The following is a 26,178-nucleotide window of genomic DNA, read 5'->3' on the forward strand; positions in this document are numbered from 1 at the left end:
AGCAGGTTAGTTTCAAATAGATTGAAAACTTTGGTTCAATGCTTTGACACAAAGGAAGGTGAATTGTGTAGAACTTTAGAAATTAATACTCTTGTTACAGTGAATTTTTAGGGAACCAAGAAATGTTTATTACAGTGAATTTGCTCTAGATGCTAAGGTACTCTGACGGAACTTTTTTTGGTAGTTGAATTGAATGACAAAGTTCACTATGTAATTCAATTTCATGTAATCCATTTCATGGTGAGAAGCTCTCACATGTGAACTGTAGACTTAAATACACAAACATTATTCAAGAAAAAATGAAAGAATTTGAGAACAGGAAACAAACCTTGGAGATTCAGTGGCAAGTCAGAAAGGCACATGGTGAGGGTAACTAAAATAAACAGCAAAAGGCTTCAGCTCAGTGATGCAAAAATTATAAAAATCAAGTGGATGTTAGAACCAGCATTATCTGAGCCAGCAGATCAAAGCTGAATGTAGAAACCACGAAAGTTTCGTAAAAATGCGCCTAGAGAATACAGAGACAAATGTAAGAAAGCTAAACACTGTGTAAACTAGCTAAACAAAGATCATGGGATGACTGATGAGAACATAGAAAATAATATCAGGAAGATGGCAAAATATTCTAGAGGCTGTTGAAAAAGCTCAGAAATGGAGCAAAGAGTACTGTATAAGGAATTAGCAATGATAAAGGTGACATGAAAACTGGAGGGGGAAAAAAAGATATCCTTGATGTATGGAGTAATTACTTCAAAAAATTGATAAATGAAACAAGCAGTGACAGCAGCATGGTAAAAAACACTCAAGGCATGCAATCAGGAATATAAATCCATACTTGAAGTAGAAAAGACCATCAAAACCCTGAAATGTAGAAAGGCAGCAGGAGTAGATGATATTCGACCAGAAATGCTAAGTATGGAGGTGTAAAAGTCTTGCAGTGGCTGCACTGCACAGTTCAAAAGGTTATGGACATAGGGATGAATTCCAGATGATTGGAGTAGAGCTCTCATAGTACCCATATATAAAAAGAGAAATAAACTGAATGTGAGAATTACAGAGGTATTTCTCTACTGAGTGTTCCTGGCAAGATCTATGCAAGTATACTTGAGAAACGGTTGAGAAGAATTGTGGAAGAAAAGCTTGGTGAAGAACAAGCTAGATTCAGGCCAAATAGAGGCTGTCAGGATCAGATCTTCACTTTACAACAAATAGTTGAGAAAGCATGGGAATATAATGAAGATCTGTATTTAAGTTTTGTCAATTTGGAAAAGGCATATGACAAGGTGCCAAGAGAGAAGCTACTCAATACGCTACAGTTATATGGTGTTCAGGGCACTATATTAAGTAATACTTAGTCTTTATTTGAGTTGTAAGTCAGCAGTTAGAACTGAAGGAAGTACATGAAGATGGTTTGATATTAAATCTGGTGACAGACAAAAATGTACATTATCCCCTGTGTTATTTATCATCTACATGGATCACATTATGAAGGAAGGAGGTATTAAACCAGATATCAAAATTGAAGACATAAGTCTCAGCTCTTTACTTTATGCAGATGATGTTATACTTTTAATTAAATCCAGCAAGCCTGAAAGATTCCCTGACTAAACTGAATAACTGTTGTAATAAATTTGGTATGAAAATCAGCAATAACAAGACAAAGACAATGAAAATAGGCAGAAACATTGAAAATACAATCTGCATCATGAATGGAGAACCTATAAAACAAGTAAAACATTCAGCTAATTAGGCACAATTTTTAGTAAAGATGGTAAATTAAATATGGAAAGGTTATCAGAATACGATAGGAAGTCAACTGAATAAATTTATGTGGAATGAGAGAGAGAGAGAGATTAGTCAAAACACTAAATTAGCTGTATATAAAGACAGTGTTCAAACTAATTTTAACTTATTTATCTGAGAGCTTGGTTAGAAATAAAACACTTGACCAAAGACTAGAAACCACAGATATAAGATATAAAATTTACTTTGTTATACCATTTTTATATTGTTTTAATGAACTTAATACATTGTTCTAGAGGAAGTTTTCGGTATTGCGACCCACATTATAATAAAAGGAGTTCATTGAAAATAAAGAATTAAAACCAGAGAAGTTTCGTGCATCATCAGGGATAATGGTACATAAAGGTTTTACACAAGAAAAAGCAGTTAATGATTATTTACACATATTAGATGTTTTTGATAACTTCAAAACTGTTAAATAATTGATAAACCAGAATACAAATGATACATTTGTTACTGTATGCATGTTGGAAGATTGTTAGTTGTTGCTATCATGTTCTGTGCTATCACATGTGCTATATCCTAGGTCCGCGGCAGTTAATTTTTGATTAAAGCAGGCCATACTTGATTTAAAATTAAGCCTTTATTTTTATTGCATTGTGTATGGATCCTAAGCATTTGTGAGGCTTCTTTAAATGTTCCTGTTATTATCTATATGTGACATTTTTGTTTGTTGCCAGAGTACTTGATGGCCAGTAGTGATTGTGTGGAATGCCAGGCCTGATATATGCTCTCTTCTGTATTCGACATCTTTTACATGTTCAGACATGTGGATCTCACCCGACCATCCTGTTTGGCCTACATAACAAATGCCACAAGAGCAATGAATCTCATAGACACCTGGTTTTTTCATGGGGTTATGATGTGGGGATTTTGGTGGATGTAGGAATCTTGATTTTTTTTTTTTTTTAAGATAAAAAAAAACACTTTTATGTTGTACTCACAGAGCAACACAGCCGCTTTGTCCGTGACATTTTTGATGTAGGGTAGTGTGATTGCTTTCTTGAAATCTTGTTTACATATGGGAGATCTATTAAGAATTTTTCTGATTGTTTTAATTACACCTGATGTTTTAATTACCAATACCCCTGATGATGTAAGTCTTATCACGCACAAAACTTGTCGGATTTTAATTGTTTATTTTTAATCAACAACAACAGGAATAGCATATAAAGAAATAGAATTAGACCAGTTATTAAATGAAAGAAATTTTAAAATAGCAGTAATCACTGAAACAAAAAAGAAATTAAAAGGAACTATGAGAACTGAAAATTTTAATGTGATATACAGTGGAGTCGACAGAGACCAAAGAGCACAAGCAGGAGTCATGATTTGGATTCATAACTCCCTTTCAAAACAGTTAAAACATTATAAATTATGGAATGAAAGAATAATAGAAGCTAGAATAAAAATAGATAGAGGCTATTTAACAATAATTGGTTTATATGCCCCAGAAGAAGGAAGAGAACAGGATAATATTGATTTTTATAATCAGCTACAAAACATATATAATAAAATAAATAAAAATGATTACATAATTTTAGCAAGAGACTTAAATGCAAGAATTGGAAACACGAAAATTAATAATAATATAGGAATACATGGAGAACACACTCTAAACAGAAATGGTAAAAAATTAATTGACATACTTGGGCAGCAAGAGGATGGAAATCAATATTAGATTACTTCATATTAAATGAAAAGACATCAAAATTTTCACTAGATGTTAGAGTTCACAGAGGATATGAAATAAGCAGTGACCACTTCCTTGTTAAAATAAAATTAAGATTACCACCTAAATGGCTACAAGTAACAAGAACAGAAAGAAAAATTGAAACATTTGTTTATAAAACTAGACTATTGAATGACACAAATGTACAATGGCTATATGAACAAAGAATTAACCAGTATCTAGATAAAATAAAACAAAATGAAGAAATAGAAATAGAATGGCTTAATATAAAAACGATACTAAATGCAGCAGCAAATGAAAGCTTAGGAAAGACCAAAAAATTCAATAAAAGAAAAAAAACTGAACTGGGATGATACAATCAAAGAAATAATCAAAAAGAAAAAAGAAGCCTATCACAAATCGTTAAGCAGTAAAAGATTAGAAGATGAAATAGAATATAAAAGAATAAGAGCCATAGCTAAAAGAGAAGTCAGAAAAAGACAGAGAATCATGGAATAAATTTGTTTCTAATTTAGAACATGATTTATATAAAATAAGACCCAATGTATATAAGATTTTGAAACACCTAAATGCAGATACCAAAGAAAACATAAAATTAAACACTGAATTGAAATTAGAAGAATTTCTAAATTACTACACAGAACTGCTGTGGACAGACAAATATTTTAAAAAAGACAACTGGCAAACAATTAACGAAAATGAAAAGGAAATAACTGAAGAAGAATTAGAAATCAGCCTGAAAGAAACGAGAAACGGAAAATCACCTGGAGAAGATGAGCTAGGTTCAGAACTATATAAATACGCAGGAACAAGATTCAAAGAAAGACTTATTATTTTTAAATAAAATTTACTCAAGTGGTATCCCCCCAATAGAATGGAAAAAAGCAATTGTGATTCCTATCTTTAAGAAAGGTAATAGAGATGACCCTAAAAACTATAGAGGTATCAGTATACTAAATTCCTGTTACAAAATATATATCAGAATCTTAAATAACAAACTAATGAAATATTCCGAAAACTTTATTCTAGGGGTACAGAATGGATTTAGAAAAGGATGATCATGTATAGACCCAGCCTTCTGCCTAAAATTAATAATAGAGAAAAGAAGAGAATATAATTTAGAAACACATATTGCATTTATTCTTTGAAAAAGCATTTGACAAAGTTAAAAGAAACATATTATTTAACATATTAAAAGAAAGACAAATACCAAATAATATCCTAAAAGCTATCACAAGTATATATGAAAATAATCAAATACAAATAAGATTAAATCACGAGCTATCATATACAAGAGAGATAAACCAAGGGGTCCGACAGAGATGTCCCCTCTCAGCAACTCTTTTTAATATCTACTTAAATGAAATAATAATAAAATGGAGTAAAAATTTACATCAAGGAATCAAACTTTCACCTACAGTTAACTTAAACACTCTCCTCTTTGCAGATGACCAAATAATAATTACAAATTCTGAAGATAACTTACAGAAAGCTATTTTAAATCTAAATGAGATATCCAAAGATTATGGTATGATAATATCAACGGAAAAATCAAAAACTGGCCTTTAAAGGACAAGATCCAGCAAGAACTAAAATAGTAATAGAGAACAAGATCTTAGAACAGGTGAATTCATTTAACTACCTAGGATGTATGATCACATATGAAAATGAAAAAGATATAAACGTAAAAATTGCAAAATATCTAAAAATAACAGGTGTAATTAACTCTATATTTAAACCAAACCTAGTTCAAAAACAAACCAGACTAAAAGTATAAAATACATTAGCCTTACCGGTCGTAATGTATGGAAGCGAAATCTGGATAATAAAACAAAAAGACAAACAAAGATTAACAACAGCAGAAATGAAGTTTACTGCAAGGTATACCCTATTTGATCACAAAAGAAACGAAGATATTATGAAAGAATTAAACCAAGAACCAGTAATAGAAAAAAATTTAAAAATATAAACATAAATGGATGGAACACGTTCAAAGAATGAAAACAGAAAGATTACAAAAACAAGCCTTAAAGTATAAGCCATTAGGAAAAAGAAAACCAGGACGTCCTCTTAAACGATTCAACGATGACTTCTAAGGCCGGAACAGGCCATGCTAGGCCTAAATCCTTGATGATGATGATTTTTAATCAACTCCTTATATTTCAACGTGGTCTCGATACTGAAAATTTCCTGCAGAGCTGTTTAATCACAGAAACCTGCGTGTACATCTAGAACTTAATACATGATTTGTAGCACCCAAATTGATATTAAATTATCATAGTAATGCCCGACTTGAAAAAGGAGATGCATTAATGGTAAAGACATCTTCACTTCAGTATCCATTATGTTATCTGATATTACTGATACTCAAATATACATACTAGTTAATAATCACTCACCTTAACAACATAATAAAGTCCACTGTTGCCCATGTCATCTCTCCAAACAGTTATCTGATTTAAGGCTACTGATACATAGGCACGTATACATTCTCCTCCATTCTGAAACAGTATAATTTATACTTAATATTACGAAGAAAGCAAAATATTTCAGCCACACAGTTTTTACAGAAAACAAAAACCGACGCCATGTGGAAGAGAATGCGAGTTAAATTCATACAAAGTATGCGGGAAAATTTAGCCAAAATACTAAACTAGATCTATATGATGATATTCAAATTAGTTTTATCAAATGGATAAAAGTGTGTGTGTGTGTGTGTGTGTGTAATACAACTACTAAAATATAACATAAACACATAAATCTATACATATGTTATGGCATATATAAAAAATGGTATATTTCAGTTTCAGATAATACATCATTCATATTGTTGTGCAGATCATTAGTATTCTGTTGGTTAGTCAGTCATAAAATTACTTTTAATACGGAATTAGAAGTGAGGTATAGTTAAGCTCATTTCTACTGAAAATGGATGTTTTGTAGGTGACTTAATAAACTTCAAGGATAATAAACTGTCGAGTGATTTCTTCGAGCACAACTACAGGCTATTTTTCAACAACATGATACAGTTTACACTCACAACACCATTATAACCATAACAAACCAATATAAAGTCCTGACCAGAGCCCATTGTCATAATGCACTTGAGTTTTTGCTTCAAGGAAAACTGACACTCATGTAGCAATAATACATAATTTTTCACTAAATTACTAACCAATATTTTAGCTTGGCCACCAATGCATTTTCATATATACAGGAATATATTAAACATGTAGAAGAAGGCAAGCACAGAATGAATTCAAAATGGTGAAAGACTAATGTCCTAACTTAAGCTCTATCAGTGTAGTAAGAGAATCCTGATCTTTCAAGCTAATGACAACCTCATAATGATAGTTTCCCAAATTTTTGGTACAATAAGAAAGCTATTATACTTGTTATAACTCCAGTTTGCAGGTAGAAATACTATAGAAACCAGGATAATCTTGGTGATGGAGACATCTTTTAGTTAATGGATAAGGGAAGCCAATTTTTGGCAAGACTTGAATGAATCTAAATCCTATCTTTTAAGAGCAAGTGAGATTTTCTCTGAGGTGTCCTAGATGTATGGGATGGGAATGGATTTTTTTTTTTTTTCCCTTTCTTGAATGACAAGTCATTAGCTAAAAAGTGTCAAGGATGTGGCTGATTCCTGTGAAGAAGATGGCACAAAGAACTATCAAGCAGATGGTTTTTCCACTTCTGAGATCCAATGTTGAGTATACTGGTCCCCCCCCCCACTTATAAACTGCCCAAATACTTAACTGAAAAACTTCTTAATTACTAACCACATTTCATCCTATTTTTAAAAAAAACTCTTTTGACTTAAATCTTCATTGGCTTGGCAGCCAAGATAAAATGATATCATCAGCCTGTCACATCCCACTGCTGGACAAAGCTCTCCCTCAAATTTTTTCAATCTATTTTATCCCTGTGATTATGAAAATGACTTGGTGGCCAAGACAAAATGAAGACAATATCAGAATGCAACATCCCACTGATGGACAAAAGCCTCTCAAATTCTCAAACTGAATATTGCTTAGTTTCTTTTCTAAGATAATGCTATCCTTGTTGGTCCAGTCACACTTTCTGAACACATGTTTAAATATAGCTGTGAAAAGCCTGTGGAACTAGTGGGCCACCACTACTCCCATAATCTGTTCTATTTAGGGAAACATTGTCCTTTCTTTCATTCTTTCTGTGCCAACAGCTGTTTGACTTCGATATATTTGACATTTATACCCTTCCACTAGATCACCTAAAAAAAATAGAACAGATTATGGAGGCAGCTACTTTATTATAGCCAATAAAAGTGATGTACATAAGTGTGTTATATTCATTATATTTTTCAATAATTTGAGTTTCTGTATACAAGTGATCTGTTTGATATATTTTTCCCAATTCCTGCTTGAACACAGGGCAAGTTTGTATTTAGTTTGCCAGAGATTATTATTTGAATAGCTAATGAAACTTAGTTATGGAAAAAATAAAACTGAATGGTCTATAGTTGTTTATATCTGAGTTACAATTTTTCTTGTATAAAAAGATTATCTATGATTTCAGCTACTGTCTGGGATGCATTCACTGTGAAAATTATTGCAGAGTTTCACCAGAACAGGTAACAATTCTTCTAAACCAAATTTTAACTGTATGAATATTCATTTTGTCTTTGAGGAGTTTATCCAATTTTCATCTTGCATATGGCATTGTAAATTGCTGTGCTACAGATCTCAGAGACATTTCTTGATTTTCCAGCATCAAGCTTGTGATGATACAAGAAAAATGGTTAGAGTTAGAATAGCTTCTTATGAAAATTACTTCCTATTTTTAAGATTTCCTCCATTGTTTGCGAGTTATTTTTTGTGTTTCATTATGATGATACACCTCTTGCTAGCAACATTTTCCAAGGTATCCTTTATTAATGCAGTGTTAGCATTCTGCACGTCCATTCAATGTCTCTTTTTACAAGTTTTTTATTTTTTTTCATTTTTTTTTTTAAGTTAAGCACATTCAATTTTATTTCTTGGTGAGTCATTCCTCCTCTCGAACAATAATTTTTGTTTTCTCAACAGTTCTTCAGTATTTTAGGTGAACACTTTTTTTTTCTCCCTTTGAGTACTTATGACTGGTTTAATTGAGGCTTTAACTGCTGCTTCCAATCAATGCAGAGTAAACAGGTGTCTGTTCCCTCATATATATATTTTGTAGTTTCTTGATAAGATCTTACATTTGGATCATCTTGTTTTCTGAACAATTCATTCCTGTTTTTGTTAATGTAGATTTCAAGAGCAACCAACTGTGATTGATTAAAGTTAAATTTATTTATTATCTCTGCCTTTTCATTTTTACATTCTGAACTAATAAGTATTTTATTTCAGCTGCTGAGCTATTCAGAGAACACAATGTCCACACTCTCTTAAGTCTTGAAGACATCTGACCATTTCAGGGATTAGCTTTGTGTGAATAGAACTAATTCTTCTCAAAGGTTTTGATATACAAAGCAGTATTTGTCCAATCAGTGCCTTTTTCAAATAGAAGCATCTTATCTATTAAACAGATTAGTCACCCACTAATTGTAGGCGACTGCCTTCATTTATTACAGCATCTATCATTATATATGGTGCAGACGTTGTCAACTTCAGAATCATTACAAATGCTTGTTTATGCATAAACCTAGATTATGGTCATTACTGTACCCTCAGATGTTTTAATTTTCAGAGTTCACATGTTCGGAGCAGACCTTAAATTCAAGTATGTCTGGTTTTACATTTCAGTTTGATCAAGAATCCCACTCTATACTGATCCTTGGTTTCTCTAATATGGTAAAATAAATTTCCACTCAAGTTAATCATCTGCTCTGAGTTTCTCTTTATTTTTGCCAAGCCTAAGATGTCACATTTCACCGTTTTCAGAGTTTTTAACAGTTCTTGTAGTCTATCATCTGATAGACTAAGAAATATTTTAGCAGATTTTACCTTGGCAATATGAGATAATTGTTCTCCCTCCAAGTACACTGAGCTTGGAAACTGCAGCATATTTTTCATGACTTGGTCTGTGTTGAACAATTTGGCCTTGCTAACCCAAGTAATGGTTGAGCTAGTATTAGAGAATTGGTTTCTTGATCTCATGTGGAATAGTTACGTCTACTTATCTATTATGCCCCAGTCCATCTTGAGAAAGTGTACATTTGTATACGTGGATTACATCTAGTCTCTATCTTTTGACAAGTCTAGCTAGGATGGCCCTGCCAGCAGCAGCTTAAACTCCTACTGGTATAGCTCTGTGTTAGGGCACAAACTTCCTCACCATGATAAGATGATAGTCCAAGGCAAAATATCAGTTAAGAATTTAATAAGAAGTTATTTAATTGTTACTTTGGATGTCTGTTTATTCCTCACATTAAAAAAAATCTAAGCATCCACACCAGCTTAGTCATAATGCTATTGTAAAGGAAATGTACTATTGTTGGATCCTACTTCTTCTCAATCTATACCTTGGATCCGACATGTTATTTACCATGATGTTCTTAAACAAAATAGAAGGTTGCTAGTTGATTTCTAATTCAAATATAAAGAAAATGTATATTTAAAGACTGCGCCACTTTATATCTGAATTAGTTCAAGAATTGAAGATAAACCAACTCACAACTATCTCTCCTTTTAGATTTTAATATTATATATACTGGCCGAGAATATTTATCTTACTTAATTTACCCGCTTTGGTTCAAATATTTTATGAATGGTGCAGTACAAGAGATTCAGGCAAAACACAACTTTAGATAAACAAAAACAAACATTTAATTTAGAATCACAAATTTTACACTTAAATTCAAATCAGTAATTAAGATATCACAAACATTTTAACTCCTCAGGTAAATTCAATCATTCAACTCATACAATGGTAAATCTGTTATCTCTATAATACAGTCTTCTCACAGTTCCTTAAGTTCCAAATACAACAAAAATTGCAGTAATACCTCTTCATAAACAAACACTTTTAAATTTACACTTTAGCTAACTTCCTCAATAGTTACTGTTAGTATAAGGAAATTCTAGGATGAAACTCTCACACTTCTGTGTATAGAAATATTAACGGTTGGAATAATCTTACCGATAATCTTTTTTCTTCACTGACTTATACGTAAACACTTTTTATAACTGTAAACACTTAAACAGTATATGGCACTCATTAAAATAATTCCTCTAAGCAATAACTGAATTAATCGTTGGTCACTATACACATAAACAAACGTTGTTGCATAAAGTACTACTGATCACTCATGAAATAAGGCAACACACAATAATTCCTTAACTTGAGGTTTTATATGCACAGTTGTTCACTCTTCCGGCATTCAATTAATTCTTTAGACACTACAATTCTAAACACAGCTAACGGTAAACTTCAATTTTACAGCCTCTACTATTCCCTAGTTACTCGATGCTTTATTTCAAGATTCTGTGTGTCCTTGACAGGTCGGCCCTGAAATTATCTCTCAATTCAAGTATCGCTAGTCTAATTAATAGTCTCTCAGCTGTTTTCTGTAGCTATAATTGTTATTCTACAACTTATTAGCTAACTGTTTCTTGACTAGTAGACTTTATTAGCTGCTTGAGTGACTTGCCGACTCGCTGTTATCACACTGTGATTCCCGAATGCTGAATGATCCGATTCCAACCTAATGCCAATCCTCTCCTTTCTCTCTCTCTTAATAATCTATTTTTTTTTCTCTTTTTTATACAGTGTTCTTCCTTTTTGTATCCATTCTTCCTGCCTAAATTGTTCACGTGCTCTCTTTAACTAAAACTCTTTTCAATAAACCTTCTCTTCACGTCTTGTTCCAAACTCGTGCAAGCTATCTAACATACGTTTCCTTGACAACAAAACAAAACATAATAAAATTAAGGTATTACATAATGCTAAACTTCTACAAATAGGAATAAAGAATATTTACATTTCAATTAATGCGCAGTTAAATTATCAAATACAAGTTCTTATAATATTAATATAGCAATGAATAAAATAGCTTAATAATATTTAATACAGTCTTTTCATTATTAATACATATATCTTTAATTAATTAAATATTAGATAAAATTAAAGGTAGTTATATGAATATTAAATTGTAAAATAAGTTGTTTACATTAAATAATATTTATAAGTCTAGCCCTTGTGATAGAAGATCATGTTGGATTCTGAAACAAATAATTATTTAAATCTCTATATATTCAGAATCCAACACTATGACATCAAGATTCTGTTATTTGTAACGATTCTGATATAACCACATCATAAGTACAATTATTCGTTCAACTAGTTTCCTATACACTATGGTGTACCTCGTCATTAATAAAATTAAAGACTAATTTGAAAAAAAAAGCAGAATAATCTTTCAATACATAAATCAATTACTGGAATCATTACTGATGGAGCAAATCACGTTGCAACACTGTTAATCTGCAGTATATAATATTGATAATAACCTAGTTTCAAAAATTTTAGGTCTTTTATGAATACTGACACAGCTGGTTAAGGATAAGGCCTTGCTTTTTATTGAACAGTGTTGAACATTGTTTATTAGTTCTCAAATTATCTGATGCTTTTCCTTGGTAGTATGATAAGTCAGGTCCAACCCCACCCCTAATCTTTGATATAAATCTGTCTTGTGAATTTTTCTCAAATTACCTTTATATATATATATATGTGACATCTGATCCCATACACGAACGGTCAAGAGATCTATAGACACATCAGTACTGGGGGGGGGGGGGGCAGATGAGAGGACTGAGATAGAAGTTTATTATTATTATTATTTCGTTTTTTTTTTTTTTTTTTTTTTTTTTTTTGAAGGGTTACAGGTTGTCATTGTTTAGGAACACTTCTTGAAGAAGGCTGTTCCAGATGACACAGGTAGACGGAATAAAAGAGGATGAACAGAAGCAGGCTTGGTGTGTTTGCAGTTGCACAGTAAAGGGATGCTGGACAGTTCCTGCTCTTGTATTAACAGGTGCAACAGAAAGTGGAGTAACGATGGTTTCCAATAAACTGGAGCAGGTGATCATGGAAGTACCAGTAGAATAGACACTGCACTTGTGAGAAAGAGGATGAAGTGAGTCTGTAAGAGAGGGATCATCTATGAACCTAACTGCACCCATCTAATGGCATCAAGGATACTAAGGGAAATTTTAGGTGCACCACCCCAAACATGCATGGATTTGGAATCTGCAAATAGAGAAGAGTTACTTGGGTGTAAAATAGCTCCTTGAACAAAAGAGAATGCCAAGTTTCTTGGATGCTGAGGAGGCTATTGATGTGATGTGTTTATGCCAGGAAGGACTAGATGTAAGCAGAAGTCCAAGCAAAGAAATCTGATCTTGTCTGGTGATTTGTGTATTACTGAGAGTAATGGCAGGTGAGCTGGGATACCTTTTGCACAAGAAAAGGTAAGACTGTGTTTTGGTAGCATTGAACATAATAAGGTTGTCTTTGCCCCCATTACAGAATAGTATGCAGGTCAATGTTTAAGGGTATAGATGTTCTAATAATACAAATATAGAACACATTATTACAAAGAACGGAAATTGTGAATAATTAAATGAAAGAATTCTTACTAGATTGTCTAATGTCAGTGATACTTTGTAAATATATAATAATTTTAAAAATTGATAATACAATGAATTGTTATAAGACTTACATGTAAGTTAATGTGAACAAAAGGTCAAAGTACAAGGGCACGTCAACGGAATAAAAGGTTGCCCCAGGCGGTGTCAGTTGCACACGGCACGTGGAGAGGTAAGCGGTCAAAACAAAATTAAACGCTATGAAACAAGACCCACATGGGGAGAATTCTACACGATGGGTGAACAACGAAGGTTACGGAGAGTGCCTGTAGGGGAGATGATATAAAAGGATTAGGAAATCCCCCCCCCTCCATGCTCTCTTAGGCTTTTTTGGGTTTTAGTGAGCGTCTCTCTTCCGGAACATCCAGACAAAGGGTCAGCGGTGTTAGATCCTGATTGATGTGGCCAAAAGGACAAACCATTCGCTCAGGATTTAACATGTTTAAACTGAAGGCTGAAGGAAGAAAAACTTGCACTCCAGCAGAACACAAGGGAAATTTCTAAATGTATAAGAAAATATTTTCCTTTCATGTAAGATATCATAATACTATATTGTTTTATTTATTTATAAGAAGATAATCATTTGTAAATATTACGTTGAGATGACTTATTTTACTGTGAATCACTGAGTAACCTGTGAGCAAAGGTCTAATGGTTGCGTGCATGTTAAACGAAAAGCCCGATGCAGTGATGTACACGGAAAGCAACTCAAGTTCGCCTTCCGAGAAAGAGCGTTCCCAAAGCAGGGAGAAAGTAAGGGACCAACCTGGGGACGAGACTATCATAGTGCCATGTGGAAAATTCTGAAGGAAAAAGAGGGCACCAACAAGAGAAATAAAAGGGACTCACGAAGTCAACAAAGCTTTTTCTCATCTCATCGATTGTTGTTCCGGGGCCTTCCTGTTCAAGTCGATCATGCACAAGACAGTGATGTGTAACGGCGGAAAATTCAAGCAGTCTGTTCAGTGAATTTCTGACGGAGTATCGGCGTGTGATAGTGAATGCTCTCCTTGGAAGTGGTTGGAGGCATGAGCATGTCTGCAGCTAACCTTCGACAACGCAGAAACGATGCTATATACGAAGATAGGCCTACCGAGTGGTAACCAGACCCTGCATGTGGCATGATGGAAGATCCAATTTGCAGGCAACACAAAAGGTAGAAAAGACCAGCAGACCTGATTCCAGTTCAGTGATGGTAAAGTAGACTTTTTGTTTCATGTTAAATAGTTTGCATTGGAGAGAAGAAATTACTTTGTGATATGATTGATGTTTGGACAGTCTAGCTAATGAACTCTAAGTAGAATTTTGTGATATGTAACATAATTGATATCCATCTGGCATATTGTCCTGGACCAATTATTAATGAGAGAGACAGAGTCAAATTTGTGTGATATATGTTACAGGAAGAATTGAATTGAGATTGCTTTGATATTAAGCCTCAGAGCTTAGAAGTGAAATTTAGAAGAGAGAGAGAGTTATTGTTTTGGTAGCACTGTGCTTAGTGATATGCTTAGTTTTGTTTAATATGCATTTTGAACTAATTTAGTATGAATTGACCTTATAACCTATAATTGATTTTGCATGACTGAGTTTATTGAAAATGTGGTATAATATAACTGTAAATCTGTTTCAAATAAACAAGTTTCAAATAAATATGTATTTTGTTTAATTCTGAGTCTTGCCTGAATATGATAGTCAACTCACCACTCATAAAATTCTGAACCATAAGCGGGAGGGGATTGATAGCTAAAGAATTAGTTTAAAGGCCATGACTGTCAGTAACGTTACTAATGAGTTTATACATAAGAATCTGGGAACGTCTCACTGAATAGAAATCCACTCTATTATAGGATATAAGCTGGTGCAGCGTTAAAAAACAAATTTGCATATATCCGAAAAGAGGACAAACTCAAAATTTTGGTAAGCATAGATACGACTGTAGAATAGATAATAGGAAGAAGTAAAAATAAGGTTTCAGCGATAGGAAACCAATCTAACAGCGGGCGCTCTGCTCGGACTGCCGTAGATAATAGTCGGAAATGCCGCATATCAGTTAAAAAGGTTACATACCCCAAACCTTAGGACGGAAGAAAATATATCTATACTGAAGACAGGCAATCCACGAAAAAAGCTCAGTGTCTCGGTAAGGAACCTCATGGAAACAGAATCGCCAGACGCCAACGAAGTCCCTGAAATAGGCTTGATATGCTAGAAACGTGTGGACCTACCAACCACCGGAGAAATCCATGCCATAACAAGGACTGAAAGGAAATCGTATAAGGAACAAGTGCCAAGAGTCGAAGGAACAAGTATAAGAAGACCATATGTATGGTAAAGTTGAAAGTTCTTTGTCTAGTAATATGTATAAGGATAAGAAATTAACTGTAAACTGAGAATCAAGGACTTTGATTAAGATAAGACAGGACCGTAGCACGTTGGTATTAGTTAGAAGAAAGTGAGATATCTCTTGAATGTGTTGAGTTAATATTTATGTTTTAGTTGAATATTAAGATGATCTAATTTGAGTAGTAAATTAACTCTTGAAAATTCATGTTAATATTGTTGTCTAAAATTACTAGTTTCTTAATCTTATAAAGGTTTTTTTGATAATCTTATTTACTAGGGATGCATATGAATTAGTTTGTTTAGCATTGAATTGATCCTGATTGAATGTTCTTTGTATTGTATGATAACTAATATGTTTAATAAACCTTTTTGCTATCTTTAAATCCAATTGCCTGTGTTTAGAATCTGATGCACCACTCACAAAAAGTACGAATCTAAGTGGGAGGAAACAGGTTGTAGTTTAGGTCATGATTGCAAACCAATGGTCATTAGTGTACATCTGAAAATTCACTTCTTGATTAAGATTTCCTTTTCTTAATCTAATGTTCTAGGTGGCACAGCGTTAAAATATAAATTTTCCTAGAGCTTTAAGAGAGGCAAGATTTCAGAACTTTTGACACCTCGGATTTGGCTTGACCCTGAGGCAATTCCTTTGTGTTTCAGTAGTACCACGTGATATCCTTGGAAAGACTTATTGTAATATACGTATATTGATGAGGAATTAAGAAAATAGGACACAACAGTACTATCATCTGCAAAGCTGTCGATGGGATTAGTGGTTATTGTGAATTGGTCATCTATGTACAGAAGAAAGAGAGTAGGTGATAGGACAGCGACTCAAGGCACTTCAGTATTGTGGTGAAGGTTGAGGAGCCGTCTATCACACTTGCAGAGAACAACCAAAGAGAAAGCTGGTTATCCAATAACAGAGGGTAGCAGGGAGGCTGAAGGATGGCAATTTGTATACTAGTGCTTCACATGATTGAAAGTTTTGGAAATGTCAAAGGTGACAGCACAAGTTTCTCTGAACCTTTCCATGGTTCGGAAAAACTTTAAAAATACTAAATAACTTTGATAGTTATTTAGTATTCTTTTATGACAATTTGTCTAAAAACTATAAAAGGCATATGGTGCTTGGATTCAAGTATGTAGGAGGTGATTTCCATTGTTATCAATGCAGGGGTTTGAGGAAAAGAGAGATGCCAAAAGGTCAGATTTTATCTTTGGGTGAAGTAACAGTTGTGCCATCACAACCAGACAGAGGTGGAAATGCAGGAGAGCAGAAGAGCTGGTGGACTTTATAAAATTTGTCCATAACACATGCCACACACAGAAAATTTTGAAAACAACTAGTTCCTTGAAGCAGTTGTTTGGAGACTAAAGAACCAGAGAGATTTTTTTCATAGGAGTGAAGCAGGTTGGAGCTCATAGTTTTAATATGCTGGCTATTTTATCAGTGATGTTTCTGATGTAAGGCAAAGTGAAAGCGCCTTTAATGTCCTTGTTTTCTTAGCATATCTGCAGTGACAACTGGTGTTTTTAAGAATGTTATTGATAGTTTTCAAGTTGTAGCCATTTTTTTATAATCACTTTTGTTACATAATCCATTTTATTTTCCTTATTAAGTATTGTCACTAGGTGACAACAACTATATCATATGGTGCACACTCTGTCTTAAAGGACTTTAATGACACCCCATTTCTGGGTAGTGTGATGGTAAGAATTGGAATGTAAATATCTATTGGTGCTGAATTTTTTTTCTATATATAAGAAAAATCATCTGTTTTGTTTGGTGACTGAGGCAAGTAAATCCAGGAAGGGAAGAATTCTGTTTCCTTCAATTTCTGTTGGAAGAATGCATTTTATGATTTAAACTGTTTAGGAAGTACTAAAACTACTAAGTATTTCTTTGACCCCAACCAGACAAAGAAAATATCAACAAAATGTAGTCATATTTTACACTTAATGTGAAATTTTTCAATGGCCATCTTTTCAAAGTATTTAGGAAGAGTGAAATTGATGCACCCCCATGCTGGCCTAGGCCTTCTTTCTGTTTTCATAGCATAGCATCTTTGAATTGAAAAAAAAAAAAGGTGTTATACAGCTGAAAAGATTGATGGTGTCTGGTAGAAATAGCTCTTCTAGTAGAAATATCTCAGTTTCATATTTATATTTCACTTTTCATGTATGAAGCTTTTTTCCAACACGAAGGCTGGAAGTTTTGCTAAGTATTTAGCAAGGATATCAAATTAAAAACTATTTTTTTTTTACATATTACAGTCCTGATAAATAGAACTTTCAATCCAAATCTTGTACAAAAAGAAACACTTAAAATATACAGTACTTTAGCAGTACCTACATTGTTATATGTCAGCAAAATTTGAGCATTAAATAAACATGATAAACAAAGAATAAAAAACATATAAAATGAGATTCATGAGAAGAACTGCAAAATACACATTAGACAAAAAGGAAACAAAGATATTTTAAAAGAACTAAAAATAGAAAAAACTAAACAATATAAACAAAATTGAGATAGAACATGTAAACTGAATGGCCAACACCTGATATCCTAAACAATTAACAAAATATAAATCAACTGGAAGAGAAGGCTGGGCATTAGATTTAAAATGAGGCTAAAACAGACCATAAGATGTATATCCGTAATTAGCATTATGATGACGATGTTAATTTAGCAAGTTATCTTGGAGTGTGTCTTGAATCCATAAACTTAATGGGATACCATCATTATGAATTTGAGATTCTCTGTACATCCATGATAGACAATGGGATATTTTGATGTTTAATTTCTTTTGGCAGCTGCAAAGTCCATCGATCAAGTCACTAAGTTCTAGATGCTAATAATTATAGTTTGGTTACTTTTGTCAACTTTCAGTACTACCTGAAAGTCCTTTTAATATCTCAAAGTTTCTATCATGCCTCCTCTTTTCCACCTATCAACTAAACTTTGTAACAAGAGATAAAGCCAAAATTAATTTTTAGCTCTATCTCTTGTGCTGATTTTTCTAGTTCTAAATATATTTCTTCTAGTTTCTGTTTGGTTCTTGATATGATGTCAATGTCATCTGCATATTCTACAATCTGCACTGATCTGTTTATTAGAGTGCATTTATCTATTGCAACAATTGGAGCTAGACTATCACCTTGCTTTAATCCTTGAGTTTTTGGAAGGGATCTGTATTTTCATTTTGCAATTTAACCTGTGCTTCTGAATTTTCCATTGCTAACCCCATAAGTCACACTAGGTTATCTGGTATTCCAAAGGTTATCATAGTCTCATAATTATACATGCTTTCATATGATTGTTGGAAATTAACAAAAATCTAATGAATATTTATATTAAATTCCCAAATTTCTCTAATAATTTTTTATTGATAATGTATCTGATCAATGGTGGATTTGCCTTTCCTGAAATCTCATTGGTAGACACCAATTATCTTCTCCACAAATGGGTTTAATCTGTTTTTCAAAGCAGTGGTAAATATTCAGTATGTTGCACATAACCAAGAAGTATGTCTATAATTTCCACAAACTGTTTCTTCTTTACATAATTCTTCTTTTTGTATCAGGCAGATCAGACTCTTTCTCCATTCTTTTGACATTTCACACTGTGAATGTGAAAGACAGAGAAATTTTTCTATCAAGTGTTCTAAGTTAGATTTATGCAAGCATACTTGAGAAAAATGCTGAGAAAAATTGTGGAAGAGAAACTTTGAAAACAACAAGCTGGGTTCAGGCCAAATAGTGTCAAAAGATTTTCATTTTACAACAAATAGTTGAGAATCATGGGTATATAACAAGGATCTGTAAGACTCACAGATATAGAAAAGTTACACAAGAAGGTGATTAGAAAAAAGAAAAGCTTTTCAAAATGCTACAATGATATGAGGTAAATGGAACATTATACAGAGTAACACATAGCCTATATTTAAATTGTAAGTCAGCAGTTGTGAAGAGAAGGAAATATAGGAAGATGGTTTGATGTAAAATCAGGTGTAAGGAAGGGTGGCAAACCAAATGAATAAATTTATATGAATATAAGAGAAATTAGCCAAGACACTAAACTACCAGTGCTCACTGCAGTTTTAAGTTATGGGTCTGAGAAATTATTAGAAAGAAAGCACTTCAAAGATTAGAGAGCCCACAGATGAGAGTTTGGAGAAACTCTCATCATATTAAAAATGAAGATATTAGAAAGGAACATGACATGGTTAGAATTCAAGAATATGCGAACAAGGCTAATCTAAGGTTGTATAGTCACTTAAACAGAATGGGAAGGAGAGAGAGAACAGCAAAACAGGTGTTTGATACCAAGAGGAAAAAAAAAAAAAAAAAAAGACCAAGAGGAAGAACAAGATCTAGGCAGACTGATTCAGTCAGAAGTACCTTAGAAGGCTGAAATGTTAGATATGACAATATTATTATTATACAATATCTCCATGGAGTGTAGAGACTAATCGTGGGAGACCCAAATTAACTATTATACACACAAACCTATCATACCTCTCTGCAAACACATTCACTGTCCCGGAATTGACAACTAATTCTGGCAATCCATTCCACTCATTCAACATACAAAAAATCTTGTCTGCACACCCCTACTACCACACTCTTACACAACTTCCATGTATAGCCCTAGTTCTTTGACTACTTGTCATATATTGTTCAGAAGTGCCTTAGAAGACTGAAATGTTAGATATGACAATATTATTGGGAGACCCAAACTAACTATTATACACACAAAACCTATCATACCTCTCTGTAAAGTCATTCACTGTCAGGGCACTGACAACTAATTCTGGCAATCCATTCACTCAGGGAGAGTGGTGAACCTCTTTCAATTCTGCTATCCCTTTATTATAAAATGTGAATAAATTAACTAAGACAGGACTACCTTTTACAAAGCTGTGCTTCCCACTATAGAGTATTGCATCCCTATCCACCAAATGTTGGATTTTACCTTTAATACTTTTCCAATCACTCTTGATATATTAATTGGTCTGCAGTTTGCTACTGTCGTGACGTTCTATTTTCATGTTATGTTCTAAATCCGCCATCTTGGTTCAAGTCACTTTTATCAATATAACAACTAATTGCAAATTGATCACCGATCCAAAAGTAGGGAAATTTATAATTATACTGCGCCACCCTATTTTTTTAGATTAGTCTATATAAAATAGTAGGATCAATTCTTAATTAAGTTAGCAGTCTCTTCATTTTATTTAGGCCGAATTATTTACTATTCCATTTGGGGTTCCTGCAAGATTCGAATATTTATGAACGGTGCAATAAAAGGGAATTCAGGCAAACACAATATTTAGATTAACAAAATAAAACATTTAATATACGATATATAGCAAATACATGAATTCTACTTTTAAATGAAACAATACAAATAATTTAATATATCTTGCTAAGTCACTCATTCCAATTCAATGTTCTAAACTTTAACATACAATTCACTGCTTCAAAATTATAAATTTTCTTAATTCAAGTTAATAAAAAAAAACTTCTCATTTGATCAGTCTGCACACATCTATCAGTTGTACTTAATGTTTAAATTCACAGCAGGCACTAATCAAGGTAGACATTATTCCAAGCAATCTTATTTCGGACCTTGAACTTTGAAGATACGCTATAGTTAATGTTAGAATAAACAAACATGTATGACTACTCTTACCAGATACAATCTTCAATACATCAATTTATTGCGAGCACACTTATGAATTAACTTATTTGAGCTAGCGGAACACATTAAATAAAAATCTCCAATGCTTTAACTGAACTACTGTTAATCGCGCTTCACTACTTTAAAAAAAAACAGCAATAAGGTACCGATATCCTTCCTTGTTTACTTTTCTACAACAAGTTAAGTTCATTATATTCTTCTCAGGGCAACACAGAATTAAGATGTAATCCAAGATTAACCGGAACTAATCAGAATTTTCCATTGAATGTCCAGTTCTTTATTTATCTGATTACGACATCAATTTTCCTCTATAACCACAGCTGATTTCACTTGCAGCTGAGTATAAGATTAACTGTGTTTTTTGCTCACTTCTAAATACTATGCTCTTGAATTTCTGCCCTAAAAGAATTTATAATCTTTCTTTCACTTCCTTGCTTATATCCTACTTTCCTTCAGGCTCCACAAAACTCTTTTTTTTTTTCTCATTAAAATTCTTATTGCCTCCCTTTCTCCTTTCTGGTTCCAAGGTCACGCACTCCTCGACTCCTGCTTGTTTATTTCATGCGTCTCCATAACAACGCATGAACGCAAACATTTCGCTAATGTAATACAACGCTCTACTACTACATAAGTGATTATATAACGTTAAATTTTCACAAATAAGAATAAACAGAATATTTGAGCTACTTAATCAGCTCTTTCATTACGTATACAATTATTTATAATACACTTTTCGTTACTTTACATATGTATTTTAGTTATCATAAATTTCTACACATTATTATTTAATAAATTAATAGTAGGTTAAGTTTAGAATAAATATTTAAATAGTAATCCTTAATTAAGGAACAATAAATAATCTTTATACAAATTATGATTAATACATAATAAGCAATGTTAAATGTGAATGATAAAAAATAAATTACACAACATAGTTTCATTCACATATGTATTTTAGTTATCATAAATTTCTACACATATTATTATTTAATAAATTAATAGTAGGTTAAGTTTAGAATAAATATTTAAATAGTAATCCTTAATTAAGGAACAATAAATAATCTTTATACAAATTATGATTAATACATAATAAGCAATGTTAAATGTGAATGATAAAAAATAAATTACACAACATAGTTTCATTCACAATTTAACACTACCTCTGTCTTGGAGCCACCTTTATGCAATGGAACTATCTTACCCTCTTTCCACTGCCCTGGAACCCCCCCTGCCAGCGCTGAGACTTAGATTGAACAACTTCATCAGAGGCAATGCCAATTCTCTTGCAGATTTACACAGTACACAGGTGTTCGAGTTCATATTTTTCAATCTGTAGAGCACCTCCTCTTCATTTACCTCAATTTTGATATGCATCTCAGTCACATCAGTAACTGCAAAGTCTCCACCTGAATGATACACATCTTGGCTACATGAGTGCTCAGCAACGCAACTATTTCTTTTAACTTTGTCACCTTCCTACCATGAACATTTTTTAAAATCATCCTACCACAGTTATTTTCCCTTTTACTTGGCACAAAACAAAAAAAAAGAAAAAAAAAAACCCTCTTATCAGTTTATTTTGGCCTTCTCAGCTAATTTTTTTCTCATAATTTGATTTGTCCTTTCTTAACAAACTAGTCACCCTTCTTGCTTTCACTTTGTACTGCTCATGACAATGCTGATAACTGTTTTCTTTATATTCCCTACCCAGTGTTATTTTTTTTTTTCCCAGCTCTTGCTTGATATCTCTATTCTTCCACTTAATTCTCACTTGGTTTATCCTCTGGACCTTGGGTATGCAGTTTGATACTGCTTCTCTCAATCAACCTCTGACCACTTCCCATGCAATGACACTCTTTGTAACTTCTCGAGTCATGGCACTGCTCCAAGATGACTCCCAGGTTTATCATAATTACCAGCTTTATAGTTCAACAAATCCTTTCTTGACAGTGAATTCAACATGTTTTGACAACTTCCCAGAACAACATTGAATGGTCACTTTCTCTCCCCAATTGGAGGCAGAGTGTCTACCTTGGTTATGGATATATCTTCTGATGCTGCTATTAGATAAAACACTCTCAACCCTCTTGTCTCCAATATAATATGTTGTTTCATGTAATTAACCATTAGCAACTGTATAAATTCCACTTCCATCTTGTCAAGACTGCTTTCCTCCCTCCAATCTATGTCCCCATAATTAAAGACTTCCATAATGATTGTTCGGCCAGAACTCATTGTGCTAATCTGCTAATACATGGTATCTACAGCAGATCCCAAGTCTATAGCAGCATTCATCAACATATTTTGTCCTATTGGCCTCTATCTTCCATCAGGAGTCTCAAATGAACCATCTTCCCCACATCTAAAATCCTTTTTACCTTCTAATTTTTTTGGTTGTATTTCCACTTCCTGTCCCATTCCCTGAAAACAATACCTTTAACATTTTATCCCTATAACTATATTTTTCTGTCAACTGGGTCTCACTGATGCCTATAATCTTCAGCCAAGTTGAGCTGATGAATGCCAAAAATTCCTTTCTCTTATTCCTGATAATATTGCTTGTATTCGTTTACATGCATTTCAACATATCTTTGTACCCACAATAACCCTTGTGTAATGTCATTATCAACCCATTCGAATCGAAAACCTGTAAAATCACATTGAATTTCTGTACAATATCATATCCTTATTTGCAGTTTCTCACACTTTCATACTTTCTGAATTTACATTTGTTTTCATTCTTCTACCCTCTACTACATGACAATAATTTCTCCAGTCACTCTAGTTTCCATTTTGCCCTGTGAAGGATCCAACACAAATGTACTATTTCACTCCTTACCGTCACTTCATTACCTTCACTTCATCAGCCACTTCTTTCATGCTCTCATTCTAAGCAGTATCACTCACAACTTCCGCATTCGCCAGACTACTTTCGCTATCCTTATATCTTTAGCATTCATCAATTCATTTTCCTGCTTTCTACATAACTTGCATTTCTTGCACTAGCATATGAGTGGAGTGTGGACAAGTGAAAGACTTATTTGGAGGAAAATTGTTGATAAGAGATTAGTAATAATGTAATAGTACTGTCAAAGCAACGTGTGAAGTCCTTGCAGGTACACATCAGGTAACTGATGATATATGCATTTGCTGAAAGAAGGCTTGAATAGATCAACAGAATTATGGAAAAAAATTAAAAAAATACTAATAACAGAATCGCTATAATTAAGTGAAAGTACTGAAGTTATTTCAAATCAATGAATCACATAAATTGACAATATTTCTTTTACTGCAACTCACTAAGCAATATTACGATAAGTACAAAACAAATGATAATCACTTCTGTTTTTTGATATAAATAAACAGCATATTATGAATTAATATTATAAATTATACGCTCTTGAATCAACTAGTTTAACTTCACATGCAAGCTGTGTGTGTACGCATGCATGCACATGCGAGCAGACATTTGCACATAAGCAGACATGCATCCAATCAAGTCTAATAGTGATATCTGAATTAAAACAGAAACACTTACTTGCAATGTGGTGTTATCATCAGTATTCAGAATGCAATGTGTAGCTGCTGTAAAAGCCTGAGTAACAAGCATTTCAGGAATGGGTTCACTGCTGTTGCGAACAACTGTTTGGAGAACATCTAGAACAACCTAGAAAATTAAGAAAGTTCTTCCAATAATTTAATTTTTTTTATTTACTGATATCTTTGAATTTCAAAAATATATTTATATAAAATAATACTAATAACAGAATCACTATAATTAAGTGAAAGTACTGAAGTTATTTCAAATCAATGAATCACATAAATTGACAATGTTTCTTTTACTGCAACTCACTAAGCAATATTAGGATAAATACCGAACAACTGATAATCACTTCTGTTTTTTGATATAAATAAACATTTATATCAAAACAGAATATACCAAAAGAAATTTAAATTAAAAATAAAAAAATAAAATAAAATAAAAAAATAAAAAACAAAATACCAAAACAGAATATACCAAAAAAAATGATGGTACGACATGACAAAATTTCATGCCAGCTGGGGCATCGCCCGGTTAAACAAGACCCCCGTTGTTTTCGCCAGGGAACCAGGGCGAACAGTGAAAAGTCAGCTACTGCAACAAATCTGAAAACAAACCCCAACTCAACATCACAAGAGTTAAAGATCGGTACAATCAACATAAGAAGCCTGAATGGCAAAGAAATGGAGCTAGCTGAGGAATTAGATAAGTACCAGATTGACATAATAGGGGTGACTGAAACAAAAAAGACAAAAACTGGTGAGATCTTTCTGAGCAATAAATACAAAATGTTATATTCAGGCAATGACAATCAAGGAAAAGAAGGAGTAGCCATAGTATTCAACACAAACTACGAGGCTAATCTTTTTGAATGGCAGTCAGTCTCAAGTAGAGTAATGTGGGCAAATATGAGAATGGAGAACTGGACAATGAGACTTATTTGTGCCTATGGTCTCACAGAAGGTTCTACTAAGGTAGAAGTGGAGGAATTTTTTGAGGCTTTAGAAAAAGCAACTGACACAATGAAAAAGGAAAAGTTGGTCCTTGTTAGGGATCTAAATAGCAGAGTAGGAAATGATTGTGAGACATACAAAAATATTTTGGGAAAATTTGGAGAAAAGAGCAAAGCTAATAATAATGGCAAATATCTGTTGGATTTCTGCTCAGGACATGGACTGGTTATTACTAACACCATGTTCCAACATAAAAATGTGCACAAATTCACATGGAGAGAAGAGGCTAGGAATAAGAAAAGTCTCATTGACTATGTTATTGTTGATAATGATGTTTTCTCCCTGGTGCAGGACACTAGAGTGTACAGAGGATTAGAAATTGGAAGTGATCACTATTTAGTCTTGAGCAGGATAAAATTGAATTTCATATTGAAAAGAATAACATGTAAGAAAGTTTTAAAGCGAATAAAATTGAGCAGCTCTCAGATGTGAATTGTAGACTAAAATACACAAAGATT

At 33.1% G+C, this 26,178-nt stretch overlaps 1 protein-coding gene across 1 annotated transcript in view; it reads right to left on the bottom strand.

Annotated features, from left to right (window-relative positions):
- The window catches only part of Ipo9 (Importin 9), a 493,522-nt gene that overhangs the window by 95,924 nt on the left and 371,420 nt on the right, over window positions 1-26,178 (bottom strand). The window contains exons 18-19 of the mRNA XM_090390464.1: window positions 24,705-24,833; window positions 5,896-5,997 (exon numbers count right to left, since the gene is read on the bottom strand). Of these exons, the coding sequence (XP_090246590.1) occupies window positions 5,896-5,997; window positions 24,705-24,833 (231 nt within the window). The remainder of the gene's footprint in view (window positions 1-5,895; window positions 5,998-24,704; window positions 24,834-26,178) is intronic.

Source organism: Typopeltis vanoorti, chromosome 3, assembly GCF_054136105.1.
Source record: "Typopeltis vanoorti isolate ZY-2024b chromosome 3, IOZ_Tvanoo_1.0, whole genome shotgun sequence".
NCBI classification, from domain to species: Eukaryota; Metazoa; Arthropoda; class Arachnida; order Uropygi; family Thelyphonidae; genus Typopeltis; species Typopeltis vanoorti.